General features: G+C 36.0%; 1 protein-coding gene across 6 annotated transcripts in view; it reads right to left on the bottom strand.

The window, feature by feature from the left end:
• Positions 1–13,358, bottom strand: part of PHLDB2 (pleckstrin homology like domain family B member 2) — a 131,842-nt gene that overhangs the window by 9,583 nt on the left and 108,901 nt on the right. For all 6 annotated transcript variants that reach the window (XM_007493652.3, XM_007493651.3, XM_001362412.5 and 3 more), the window contains 2 exons: positions 3,183–3,273; positions 1,507–1,653 (listed from right to left, as the gene is read on the bottom strand). In XM_007493652.3, coding sequence (XP_007493714.2) covers positions 1,507–1,653; positions 3,183–3,273 — 238 coding nt within the window. The remainder of the gene's footprint in view (positions 1–1,506; positions 1,654–3,182; positions 3,274–13,358) is intronic.

Below are 13,358 nucleotides of genomic sequence, written 5' to 3'. Positions count from 1 at the left end.
ATGATAAGCAAGATGATTTTGGAAAAGGATAGAAAGATTTATGCAAACTGATGCAGAGCAAAATAAGCAGAATCAAGAGAACATTGTACATAGTAAAGGCAAAATTAGACAATGGTCAATTGTGAAAGAATTAGCTACTCTCAGCAATACAATGCTCTGGGACAATTCTGAGGGACTTATGACAATGAATGCTATTCACCTCCAGAGAAAGAAGTGTTGGAGTCAGATGCAGATCAAAGCATACTTTCTTTGACATTAATTTATTTACTGCTTTATTTGAGGATTTTAGTTTTATATGCATATTCTCTTACAACAATGATCAATATGGAAGTATGTTTTGCATGATAATATACTTAAGATCCAGATCCAATTGCTTGCCAGCTCTGAGATGAGGGTAGGAAATGGAAGGAGGAAAACAATTTGGATCTTAAAATTTTGGAAAACATGTAGAAAATTGTTATTATGTGTAATTGAGAAAACAAAATATTTTTTAATAAAAGAGATAATAAATAGCAATAAAAAACTCCAAAACAAAAAAGAAAAATGGATTCACTCAAGCTTTCAAAGTTGTGTAAAGAAATAGTTACTTTTGGATATATTTCTGTGGATGGGTAGGAGGGGAAAAAGTGTCCCTTGCCCCCAAAGCTCATAAATTCAACAAAATAAGCTAAAGAAAATAACTTTCTTTCTCCAAGGGCTTGACTTAGCTAATGCACTTTTAGAACACAATTTAATCCAATTTAACACGTACATTTTTTAGCACAGTGACTTTAAAGTAGCAAACAAGAAATACTTGTTGATTGTCTGATTTAGTAGATCTGGAGAGGCCATAAGGGCCATTTAAAACATCTAAATTAATAGGAAAAGGGGGGGAGGCTGGACATTGTGAGTAAAGATATGAAGATAGGATAGTTCAGAGTTTTGGGGGAACTCTCTAATTTAGTCTGACTGCAGAATTTAGAGCAGGAAGTAATATGACAGAAGAGTAGAAAATTGGGATGAGTATTGATTATGGAGGGCTATGAATGTCAGGCCAAGGAATCTGAACTTTACTGAGGAAGCAGAGAGAATCTGAAGTCTTTTGAGCAGAAGTCACATGACAGATCTTTGCAAATATAAAAATTATTTTGGTAGAGATTAATAGTTTTAGATGGCAGAGAGAATAGGCTGGAGAAAGTATTAGTAGGCTACTGTAGTATTTCAGGTGGGCAGTAAAAGAGAAAACAGAAGAAAGGATGGAAGAGGATCATGAGATGATAGGTGTAGAACAAGCAAAAGACATTACAAATGATTTTTTCCCCATCAAAATGAAAAAAAAAAATCCCTCTTTATAGTTTTATGTATGCTTACAATATATTGGATATTTTTTCTCTTTATGATAGAATGAGAACTATACAGTGCTACTCTGAAAAAAGATAATTTTGTTTTTGACACAGAATGAATGACATGCCCACAAGAGGGCAACATACTCTAAATTTATCCAGATTTACCAGATATCTGACCAACCTGTGCTCTTTGTTTCTCTCGTATTTTCACTTCTTTTTCAATTAGCTTTTGTCGTTGGCTAGTTTCTTCTTGTAATCTTTTCTCTAACAGTTCTCGACGCCGTTTTTCTTCTTCTAGAGCTCGTTTTTTGGCTTCCATTTCACGTTCCTAAATACCACCATGTCATGCAGAAAATTGGTTTTAGAATTTGACGTTAGCACTCAGAAAGAAAAATCTTACAAGCAAACAACTCAGAAATCTTAATATAATACTTGATAATTATAGTAGCAGTGTGGTGTGTAACAAGAAAAAAAATGTTACTTATGAGTCAGGAGACCCATATTCAAATTTTGGCTATAAGACTTAGTTCTGTAACACGAAGCAAGTCACTTTATGTCTCTGGGCCTCAGTTTCCTTATTTGTAAATGAACATGATACTACCTATTTCAGAGGACTGTTTTAAAGAAAGGCTATAAACTTTAAAGTAACAAAAAATGAAACATGGTAAAACTTGCAGGAATTTTTGGCAACATGGTAAATTAGAATTAGGTAACATGCAAACAATTCTAGGGTTAACTTTCAGGATTACTGTAAATCAAAATTCAATAATGGAACACAACTGGCATCCAGGTACTGCTTCTTATACAAAGAGTTCGTCAATAACTTTCTGTAAAGTTTTAAAGTTTAAAGTTATTGTTCTTATTTAAAGTTCTTTCACTTTTTTTATTCCCACAAGGAAGATTCACTGCTCTCTAAAGTGAAAGTGTCATCCAAATTCAAGTCATAAGAACTACTTATGGAGGATTTTTAAAAATTGCCTACTACTACTAGTTTAAGGATTTTAGGGTGATTTTCATTGCTGTTCTTCTGCTTCTTGGGTAGATTAGTATATATGAAACATGTTCATTTAAATTCTGGAATGGAATAGAGTTAAAGGGAAAGAAAGGACCCTTTATAGATAGAAAAGAAGAGATCTTGGGGGCTTCTCAAAGAACCCCAGAGAGAAATACAGGCATCATGATTCAATTATAATATTATTTTTATACATTATTTATGTGACATGAAATATTATGTTAATTTTATAGTATTACATTAATATTTTATCATATTAACATACAACCACATATTATATTAAAAATCAGCATGGGCTAAATGTAGAAGTGAAAAATATGAAGACAATTATCTAAAATCTCTTGGAAATAATACAACCTTATCACTTAACAAAGAAAAATTATAGGGGACAGCTGGGTAGCTGTGTAGATTGAGAGCCAGGCCTAGAGATGGGAGGTCCTGGGTTCAAATCTGGCCTCAAGACACTTCCTGTGTGACCTGGGTAAGTCACTTAACCCCCCCATTGCCTAGCCCTTACCACTCTTCTGTCTTGGAACCAATACAGTATTGATTCCAAGATGGAAGGTAAGAGTTTAAAAAAAAAAGAAAAATTATATTTTTTATACTACATTCACCCCAGTTTCTACCAAATGTGACTTATATGTTTAGAATTACAGAGTTTCAGAACCAGAAGGGATCTTAAACATCACTTAGTTAAAACCTATCATTTTAACAGAGAAGAAACGGGGATCCCAGAGAGGTCCTTGTTATTATGTATTTAATTTCAGCAAATTAAATAACTTGTCTGAGATCATATAGTTAATGAGACACAAGCAGGATCTCTTAAACAGATATAGATTACTTACCCTAGATTCAAGCAAACGTGTTTTTTCAGCATGAGCCTGTTTCAGCAGTCTCTCCATTTCTTCTATTCTGGCAATATTTGATGTGCTGGCACTGAATAAAACAAGGGAGATTTTAGGGATATCATTTACATGTATATAATAAGAAATATCATGTTTTAATATATTTTATACATATACACACATACATACATGTGTATGTAATATATAAGTTCTAACATTTAGAAGAATTTTTTAGTTTAGCATGATAAATCCTTTGAGCACATACAGAATTATCCCCAAGATATTATTTTACAACCAATGGAGTGAGTGGTCTGACTAAAGTCTACTCAGATTATAGGTAGTGCCCATATGCAAGAGCAGGTGGCATTTCATATTGGTTAAAAGCAGAAAAGTCAATAAGTGGGACACGTTTGGAGCACAGAATCTGAAAACAAATGAATATGATAGTATAATATTTGATAAACACAAAGACTCCAACTCTGGCAGTCAGAACCACTTATTATTTGGTTAAAAACTATTGAAAAAACTGAAAAAGAGAAGTGATTTTTTTCAAGGTCACGCAATGTGTTATTGGCAGAACTCATATCCAGGTTTTTCTTAATATGTCTTTTTGCTATAATGCAGTTATGAGCATTAAAAAGGAGATTAGAAGGGATACTAGAAGTATTAATTAGAAGAGAGAAGCCATAAATATTGGGGGATGAAAACAGAAAATAATACAATACCATTATTCATGTGCTACTTGTCACTGTATTTTGCTGCAAATATAAATTAAAATACAAGTAGGTTGTGCTTATTGGTATTTAAATCTCTTAACAATACAGTAAAACCTAAGATCAAATATATGGTTGCTCTAGGAAAGGGTGTTAATTTCATAAAAGAATGATGATGACATAGAACAAACAACAAATCCTTTTACTTCTCCATAATTATTTATCTCCATTCCTTCCCATATCATATTCTTCCAAATGTGTTCTTTTCTCCTCAAGCTTCCAATATTGATCTTTCAACCTGTCCTAAAAGCTGAAGAACTCAATTCTTTTTACTAAGAACAGAAACTATGCAACATGACCTTGTCCATATCCTCTTCTCAATGTAAAATCCCTTGACATATTATCCCTCACTCTGTACTCCTTTATTCTAGTCTCTAATGAGGTGGCCTTTCTACTTTCCAAGGCCAACTAATCCCTCTTCCTGGTCTTTGATCACTTTCTGTTTTGTCAACAGATCACCCTCCCCAATTATCTGTTCCCCTCTCTATAATTTTTAATTCCTGCCTAGTTCCTGTTTATTTCCTTGCTTCCTACAGACATACCCAAATCTCTCTGACATTAAAAACAACAACAACAACAACAACCAACCTTTATTAGGCTGTACCGACTTTTTAAGCTATGATACTAGAACTCTTTTCTCAGTCAGATTCCTGGAAAAATCTGTCTGTAGACATCAACTCTACTTCTCCTTTTGCTCACATCTCAACCCTTGTTAATTTGACTTTTGAGGTCACCACTCATCTGAAAGTTATTTACCAAAGTTATCAGTGATCTATTAATTGCTAGAGCTGATGGAATTTGCTCAGACTTCATCTTAATTGACCTCTCTGTAGCATGGTTGACCACCATTAAATCCTATATATTCTTCCTTTCTCTAGGTTTTGGATGACAGCACTCTCTTAGTACCCCTCCAACATGTTTGAATGAAACCTTGGTCTCTTCAGTTGACTCATTATCCCAGCCCATAAGTGGGAGGTCCCAATGGCTATGACTTGGCCATGTTCTCCCTTTTCTCTAGACTCTTTCACTTAGTAACTGGGTTTCATTATAATTGCCATTTCTCTAAGGATATCAACATATATCAACTTAGATATCAATATCTATCAACAACTGCTTGTTGAGTTTTTAAAAAAAGATATTCCAAAGATTTCTTAACCTCAACATAATCAAAATAGACTTTATTCTACTTTCCCTCAAATCTATCCTATCAAATCTCCCTATTTCTATCTAGAATACCACTATATGTCTAGTATCCCAATTTCATATTCCTCACTCTTCCTTCATGGCACTCATTCAATCATCTGCCAAATCATTTATCTCCTATCTCCACAACATCTCTGGCTTTGAATCTTTTTTCTCTACCTATACTGCCATCACCACCCTTGTTCAGTCAGCCAATCAGTTAATAGGCACTTATTAAGCATGTGTTATATGCCAGGCACTGTGCTAAGCACTGGGGTATAGAGAAGGGCAAAATAAAACTCACCCAAAACTAAATCATCCCATCTCTCAAGGATTTACAATTTAATGGAGGAATGGGGGAGAGACTTTCCTTTTCTCAATTGGATATTGTAATATTCTAACTCATATTACATTGTTAAGTCTTGTTTTAATCTATCTCAGCTACTACAGCAATTTTTCTTGATTATGTCACTCCCTTACTCAGTAAAATCTAGTGGTTCCCCATTGCCTCGAGGACCAAATGTAAATTCTTTTTTAGTTTTTAAAGACCTTCACATTTTGTCCCCAATCTATGTTTCCAGGTCTCAATTCACATTACTCTTCTTTCTATACTCCACAGTCCAGGCAAATTGGTCTTACTATTGGAATTCTGTTTCCTACATACATACTGTTTCCTATATACCTACATACATATAAATAGCTGTCTAAATTTAAGAAAGACATGGAGATGTGAACACATACAAATGTACTGGGGCATTTGCATGGCTCAGTGGATTGACAACCAGGTCTGGAGATTGGAGGTCCTGGGTTCAAATTTGAACTCAGACACTTCCTAGCTGTGTGACCCTGGGCAAGTCACCTAACTCCAATTGCCTAGCCCTTATCCCTCTTCTGCCTTAGAAGGTAAGGTTTTTTCTTTTTTCTTTCTTTTTAAAAAATTTTTATTATAGGCACATTTCCTCCCCTCCAGAGAGTTATTTGCTAAACATTTACCAGCATACTCCTGTATTTAGACTACAAAAATAGGTCAGATGACAGCCAGGGGACAAATAGATCACAAGGCCTGGTGGTCTTTTCTTCACTGGAAGTAAAAGAGATTGTTGACTTTCATCTCATTCAAGTCCTCTGGGTAGCAAAGTAAGCTGGGCTCCAGGGACTCTGCTATTGGCGAGGCGTCATGGAGGCTCAGATGGGTTCAGGGATTGCCAAAGTCTGGGGAGGGCTGAGGACAAGCAATAAGTGGGGTTTAGGGTCCAAAGTACCACTGCAGTGCTGCAGTCATTCATTCTTTTCCAGCACTGTCAGTGCTTCACAGTATTTATGCTGTAAATCCATGGAGCTGAGCCTTTTTCTTGGATTTCCTGTAGCTTTGGGTATAAACTTTAAGCCAAGTAAGTTAATAACTATTATTAGTAGTAATAGCAATGATGCACGTACTGAAGTGGTGCATCAGCATGAAGTTGCTCCATATGCTCATTACCTCAGCATCTTCAATGGAATGGAAAATGTACACCCCATTGGGTCCTGAAGTCTCTTTGCTTTTAAGACATGTTGTTCTTCATTTCAAGCCACGTGCTTGTTTCATTGTGAATGTCCTGATGCAGGAGAAGCACATTTCCCCCCTTAATCACACAACTTTTTGGCAGCAAGAGATATTCTTACAAAAAGTGATGCCTCAACAAAAAAAGTGAAGGTCAAATGTACCCACAATGTGACAGAATGCTACATTCCACAGGACATTTCCTGTGGCATAATAAATCATGAGACTAAGTTTATGTCACCAGAATTCTAACATGAAATTATATCCTTAATTTATATATAATTTTAGGGTATGATACTATACAATTAAACAAAAATCATCCCAGAACCTTATTTTCCACTTTTTTTTTAAAATCTGGGTTTCAAAAAAGAAGACAAAAACAATACTTCCCTAATTTTATAACTATTCTAATATAGAGTTAAAAAAGAAAAAAGGCATCCTTGTTATATTCTTCTGAAGTAATTTTTTCCAAAACCATACCTCCTTTTTTAGAATTGATACAATGTACTGGTTCCAAGGCAGAGGCAACAAGTTTAGTGACTTTTCCAGAGTCACATATTTAGAAGTGTCTGAGATCAAATCTGAACTCGGGACCTCCCATCTCTAGGTCTGACTCTCAATCCACTGAGCCACCTAGCTATCCCCAGAGGTAACTTTCTTAATTTAGCAAATTCCATAGGGAGGCAGTGAGCATAAATAGATAAAAGTGGCACCAAAGCGTAGAAGACTGAGATTCAAGTCCTGCCTCTGACACAGACTGGCTGTATGACTTTGGGTAAGTAATAAGTAAGACCCTTTACCTCCTAGGGGTCCATGTAACTCTGAGATTCAGGCAAGTTAAGTACAGAAAGCTCGGGAAGATCTCATTCCAATGAAATCACAACTGCCAACTATTGTTACATAATTTCCTTCTTTTAGTGTTTTATTGGAAGGAACACTTTAGGAGTTATCAAAATAGATTGAGTATATCTTTAAAAATTTTTTTAATTTAAAATTTTTAAACTTAAAAAATTTTTAGTTAAAAAAGAGAAAAATAATTTGTACCTCTTTGACTGCTTTCATTGAGATCTCAGAGATTTTCATCCCATCAATGAGAGAGGAAATTATGTGAAGGTAGAAAAAGAATTGTATTTGTTCTTTAAAGCTGTAAGAGACCTCATAGACCCCTTACAACTCAAGGTCTTTTTCACATAAATTCCTATCTAGACAGGTATTCCCTAACCTGTCCTTGTGGAATTGCTTTTTTCCAAACCAAAGAGCAAGACTTGGCACTTATCCCTGTGGCATCTCATCGAATAAGAAGTGGTCTGTTGCTCCCCCGACCACAGAAGGCCTTGAGGATACCCATTCAGTCATTCAACAGTCCAGCTGGGCCAATATCTGACACCCCTATCATGTGCAAAAAAATTGTACCAGCTGACATTAAGACAAAAGCAAAAATTTGTGACCTGGAGGAGCTTAAATGCATTCATTTCCTTTTCCTCACTTCGTGCCATCTGCAGATTTAATAAACAGTTGATTTGGGTTTACATTATTAAAATATGTAGTAAAGAACTCCTCCTCCACCTTCTCAGTATCCAATTCAAATGGCAATTCCTAATACTTGATAAAGGGAAGGGAACCACAGGCATTTTGATACTGAAGATCAAGTGACCAAAATCTCAACAGTATTATTAATATAACAAGAAGGCATCTTTTCCAGTTCTCAGGGAAATTTAATATGATGCAAAAAAGCCACTGAATATGTAAAGTATAGGATTCTAGGGCTGGAAGGGACTGTACAAATAATCTGGCTCAAACTCTTTGCTTTTCAGATTAGGAAACTGAGGCTACACTATAGCTATATAAAGCACGTTTTATGGTGTGCTTGAAATGATAAAACAGCCTATAGATGTCTATATCCCCACATAAGTACAAAGCTTCATCTTGGGTACGATGCCAGGAAATCAAATCGCTACATTTTGGGTTCCCTTCTTTACCATTCAGATGTCCCCACCCTGCCCCATTCTTTCTACTATATAAAACAGTGAATCATCATTAAGAACAGGTTTAAATGTCTTTCTATCCCCAAATATCACATATAAAAGCATTAATGTTGTTTATGACTATCTGTTCAGTGTTTATAGTTTTATGCACACATTTGGTGGAAATATTTACTTAAAGATATAACATAAAGAACACACAAATAATTTGATGCAGTGGAAAGCATTTTGGCTTTGAGGTCAATAGATATATGTTCAAATTCCTGGCCATCCTGGGCCTTATCTTTAAAAAAAAAAAAGAAATTAGAAACACATGATCTCTACAGTCCCTTCAATCTCTTGATCCTGGGCTTATGACCTTTGAATGAAAGATGGAAAATGTTCAGTTTGTCAATGTCCATTGATGTCTCCCTAAATAATACACGATCCCGATGCTGTTGAATTTCAACCACTGAATGAGTTTCTCTTTTCCTTAAAACTCTAGCTTGCTGCTAGGTATAGTCATCATCAGTATAAATGTGTCTGCATGGTTTAAAGTATTACTCAAGTTCCTTTAATGAAGAAAATGGCTTGGAACCTACCATAGAAATGCAACTCATGTAATCCACAGTGTGAACTCAAAAACTACTTATATAAATGAGGGCCTCTTTTCTGGCTGGATGGCTAACATATATAAAATATAATACATGGTACTACCAGAGTATATGTAAAACAATTTTTCTGTTGCATCAGAGCTGACAAAAGTGGAAACTGATCTGTCTAACTTTCCAAGGATGCACGTACAATTCTATGCAGCCTTTCCTGAGATTAAGTGATTTTTCACCATCATTTCAACCTAGCAAATAATGATTCAAATACTAAGCTTCAGACTCTCCCCCTACCACCTCCATGAATCTCAGACATTTTGATCACAACGGGACACTTCTGAAACTATGTTAATACTGGTTCAATCATTAATGCTGGAATTATAATAAACTGCTTTATGAATGTTATGGAACAGCAGCTTCTATTCCTTTCTCCCATGCACACTGCTCTTTGGCAATAATGTTAGGCTAGATTTTGCTTTTAAAATGATGTAGTTTTTGATGTCTAAAATCCTACAACTCAAGGTTTAGTCATGAAGCCTTGGTAATACATCCACTAAATAAGGATAGTTTTTTCTTTCGTTCTTTTTTAAGATACTTTATTTTCTCAATTACATTGAATAACAATTTTTAATGTACATTTTCTGACATTCTAAGATCCAAATTATTTCCCTCCTTCCCTTTCCTTCTTTCCTGTCTCCCAGACACAATAAACAATTTGATCAGGTTTGTTCCACATTGTTCATTGTTGTAGGAGAATACTCATATAAAACCAAAACCTCAAAATAAAAACTAAAATAAAATAGAGTGAAAAATCCTATGCTTTTATCTGCAGTCTGACTCCAATAGTTCTTTCTTTGGTGATGAATATATTGCATTCTTTGTCATAAGTCCTTCAAAATTGACTTGCATCTCTGTATTGCTGAAAGTGGGTTCTTTTTTCAATGGATGTTTCTACCTAGAGGGAATCATTCCTGGAAAGGGAGGAAATGCTCTAAAACTTAAATGATGGTATTATTTCTAATTTACTTTCAAATTTATTTTTTTGAAAATATTATTTTGAAAATACTATTTTGATTTAATTTTACAACATTCCAGTTCCTGTTGGTAATAGAGGGCAAGACAATATTGCTTTAATTTAAAAACAAACACAAAAATCTTAACTTCAGACTTTGAATCTAAGGCAGAATAGCATTAAGGGCTAGCCAATGGGGGTTGAGTGACTTGTCCAGGTGAACCCAAATTTGAATCCAGGCCCTTCTATTTCTGGGCCTGGACCCCAATCCACTGAGCCACCTAGCAGTGCCCTCCCACCCCCACCCCTATTTAATTTTTATATTGTACAACAGGATCAGGACACAGAAATTTTCCTTGAAGGAGTAGAAATTCCCCAGTAAGAGTCAATATTCTCAACACAGTGCCATAAAAAGATTATGGTATAGTAAAAGGCAACTAGGTTTGGGGCTAGAATATGCAGGTTTAAATCCTATCTATTATTTATAAACTATGTAGCCTTGGAGCAGTCATTTAACTAATCCAGGACTTAGTCTTATCGGATGCACAGTAAGATAACTGGGAAATGAGGGGTTTGAAATGGATGCTCTGTTAGGATGTTTCCAGAGAAAAATGTGCTGATGCTATTATTTTCATTGAGGTATAAGGCCTTCCCAGATGTATGTGAGATTGAGACAACAATTCAGGCTCTGAGCTGTTATGGTCTATTTGTTTATCTTGATTTGAAGAGCTTCTGATAGAAGGATAGAATCAGAGACCTAGAAGTCAAAAAGGCCCTAGAGTTCATGTAATTGAACCCCCTTATTTTACAGATGAAAAACTAAGGCCCAGAAAAGTTAAGGCATTTGCCAAGGGCACACAGATAATATAATAATAGCTGGCACTGGTATCGTGCTATAAGGTTTGCAAAGCATTTTATAAATTTTACTGATGAGGAAACTGAGGCAGAGGTCAAGTGACTTGCCCAAGTCATACGGTAAGTTCTTGAGACAAGAGTTGAACTACTGTATTCCTGACTCCAGACCTCCCATTCTACCTACCACAGTACTATACAGCTGCCTTTGTGGGATGTACATCAGACACTTAAATCCAATCACAGATGCCCTAGATCAGCTTAAGGAGACCAACTTAATGCCAGGTTCCGACTCCTAACATACATCGGTAGAAAGCACTTACTCAATCCAGGGTTTCTGTAAAAACAGAAGACACCTAAAGTAGTGACTCTCAAGAACATTCCAATTCATTCCAATTTGAACTGGAGCCTCAAAACTAATGAATTCCCTCTATGCCAAAATTGCTACCTACTTGGCATCCCTCTTTCCCACATTGATGAAATAACTGTCCAACATGTCCTCTACCTTCCTACTTTCCCAATCCCTGTTAGCCAAAAGTTGCAACAGCTTGTTCCAATCCCTTTTCCCTGATATTTTCTTCTGTCCTTTCATCCCTATCCAGCCTGGCTCTACCTTTCTTCAGGCTCATTTTTATCCTAGCTACACTTCTGTCTGTCTTTTCCACCAAAATCTTTTCCACTTCTAATTATTTTGAACAAAATCAGCCATGACCTGTTCTTATCTTTAAGTACCTGGGTAGCTAGGTGGCTCAGAGGTTAGAGTGTTGGGCCTAGAGTCAAGAAAACTCATTTTTGTGAGTTCAAATATAGTCTCAGACAATTACTAGCTGTGTGACCCTGGGCAAGTCACCTAACCGTTTTTGCCTTAGTTCCTCATCTGAAAAATACCCTGGAGAAGGAAATGGCAAACCATTCTAGTATCTTTGTCAAGAAAACCCCAGTGGGGGTACAAAGAGTCAGAAATGGCTGAACAACAAAAGCAGTTTTTCTTCACACCAAAAATCATAGGATAATCTCAAGTTAAGAGTGCAAAAGACTTTACAGTTCATCTTGTTTTGGATTTTTGGAACTGGAATGGGCTTCAAAGGTCATAGAGCTCAATCCCTTCTATAAAACCTTGTTTGAAGACCTGAAGGGAGAGGGAACCTTCTGCTACCTAAATCAGTCCATTTCATTTTCAGGTCTTCATTATCTCTTCCCTGGACTATATAACATCCTAAGAAACCAATCCAATTTCCTATAGTTTCTCTCTGCTACACCCATTTCCAAAAAGAGATTAACCTTTCAAGTTACTCTATTTTCCAAAAGCCTTCAATTGCCTCCTTTTTCCTATCCAATAAAAGTTAAAATTTATTGCATGGCATTTAAGACCCTCCTTGATTTGGAACCAGACTGTCATTTCAGCTTCATCTCATATTATTTTTGTGACTTTAAATAGTCTATGTTCTAGCCAAACAGGTCTGCTCAACACTCCTAAATGTCCCACGCTACCTTGCTGCCATCTTTGCCCATGTCCAGAATGATTTTCCCCAAACCCTATGCTACTATATTCATTTGCTTCTGTATGATGTGTACCTAATTTGTTTCATGACTGACTTTTCTAATTTTTTAAAAACAGAAATAAACAGTCTTGGTAATTACTACTTTGTAATCATCTTTGCAACTCTGGTACTGTCAGGACCCTTTCTAGGATGATTACTTTGGAAACTGTGTGAAGGATAGATTGGAGAAGGGAATGAATATAAGTAGGAAACTATTCAAAGAGTCTAGGCGAGAGATGATGAGAGCCTCAACTAGGGCGGTGGCTATAAATGGAGAGAAAGGGACTGACTGAAGGATGTTGTGCAGGTAAGACTTGGCAACTAATGGATATGGGAAATGAAGGAGAGGGGAGATTTGAAGATGAATCCTAGGGAGTGAGCCTGAGTGGCTCAAAGGGTGGTAATGCCCTCAAGAGAAGGGGAAGTCTGAAGGAGAAGCAGCTTTAAGTGGAGTTTTGGTACCAAATTAGGAGAGTGCACATAATCTGGAGCAATCAAGTTGGCCTCAGATTGTATTAAGTTAAAACACTGACTTTAGAGTAAGAGGAGCTGAGTTTGAATGTTACACTTGACATTTATTAATTATATAGCTTTGGGCAAGTCATTGAACCTCCCTGAGTCAGCTGGAATAGCTGCTGCTAAATTCTAATCTGGTTCAAGAGCTATAATCCAATGAACATCTGTCCCTCCTACAGTGCCTTGCATCA

This window comes from Monodelphis domestica, chromosome 4 (genome assembly GCF_027887165.1).
Source record: "Monodelphis domestica isolate mMonDom1 chromosome 4, mMonDom1.pri, whole genome shotgun sequence".
In the NCBI taxonomy this organism is placed as follows: domain Eukaryota; kingdom Metazoa; phylum Chordata; class Mammalia; order Didelphimorphia; family Didelphidae; genus Monodelphis; species Monodelphis domestica.
The sequence above is the reverse complement of the archived record's forward strand: the minus strand, read 5'-3'. Positions and strand labels throughout refer to the sequence as shown.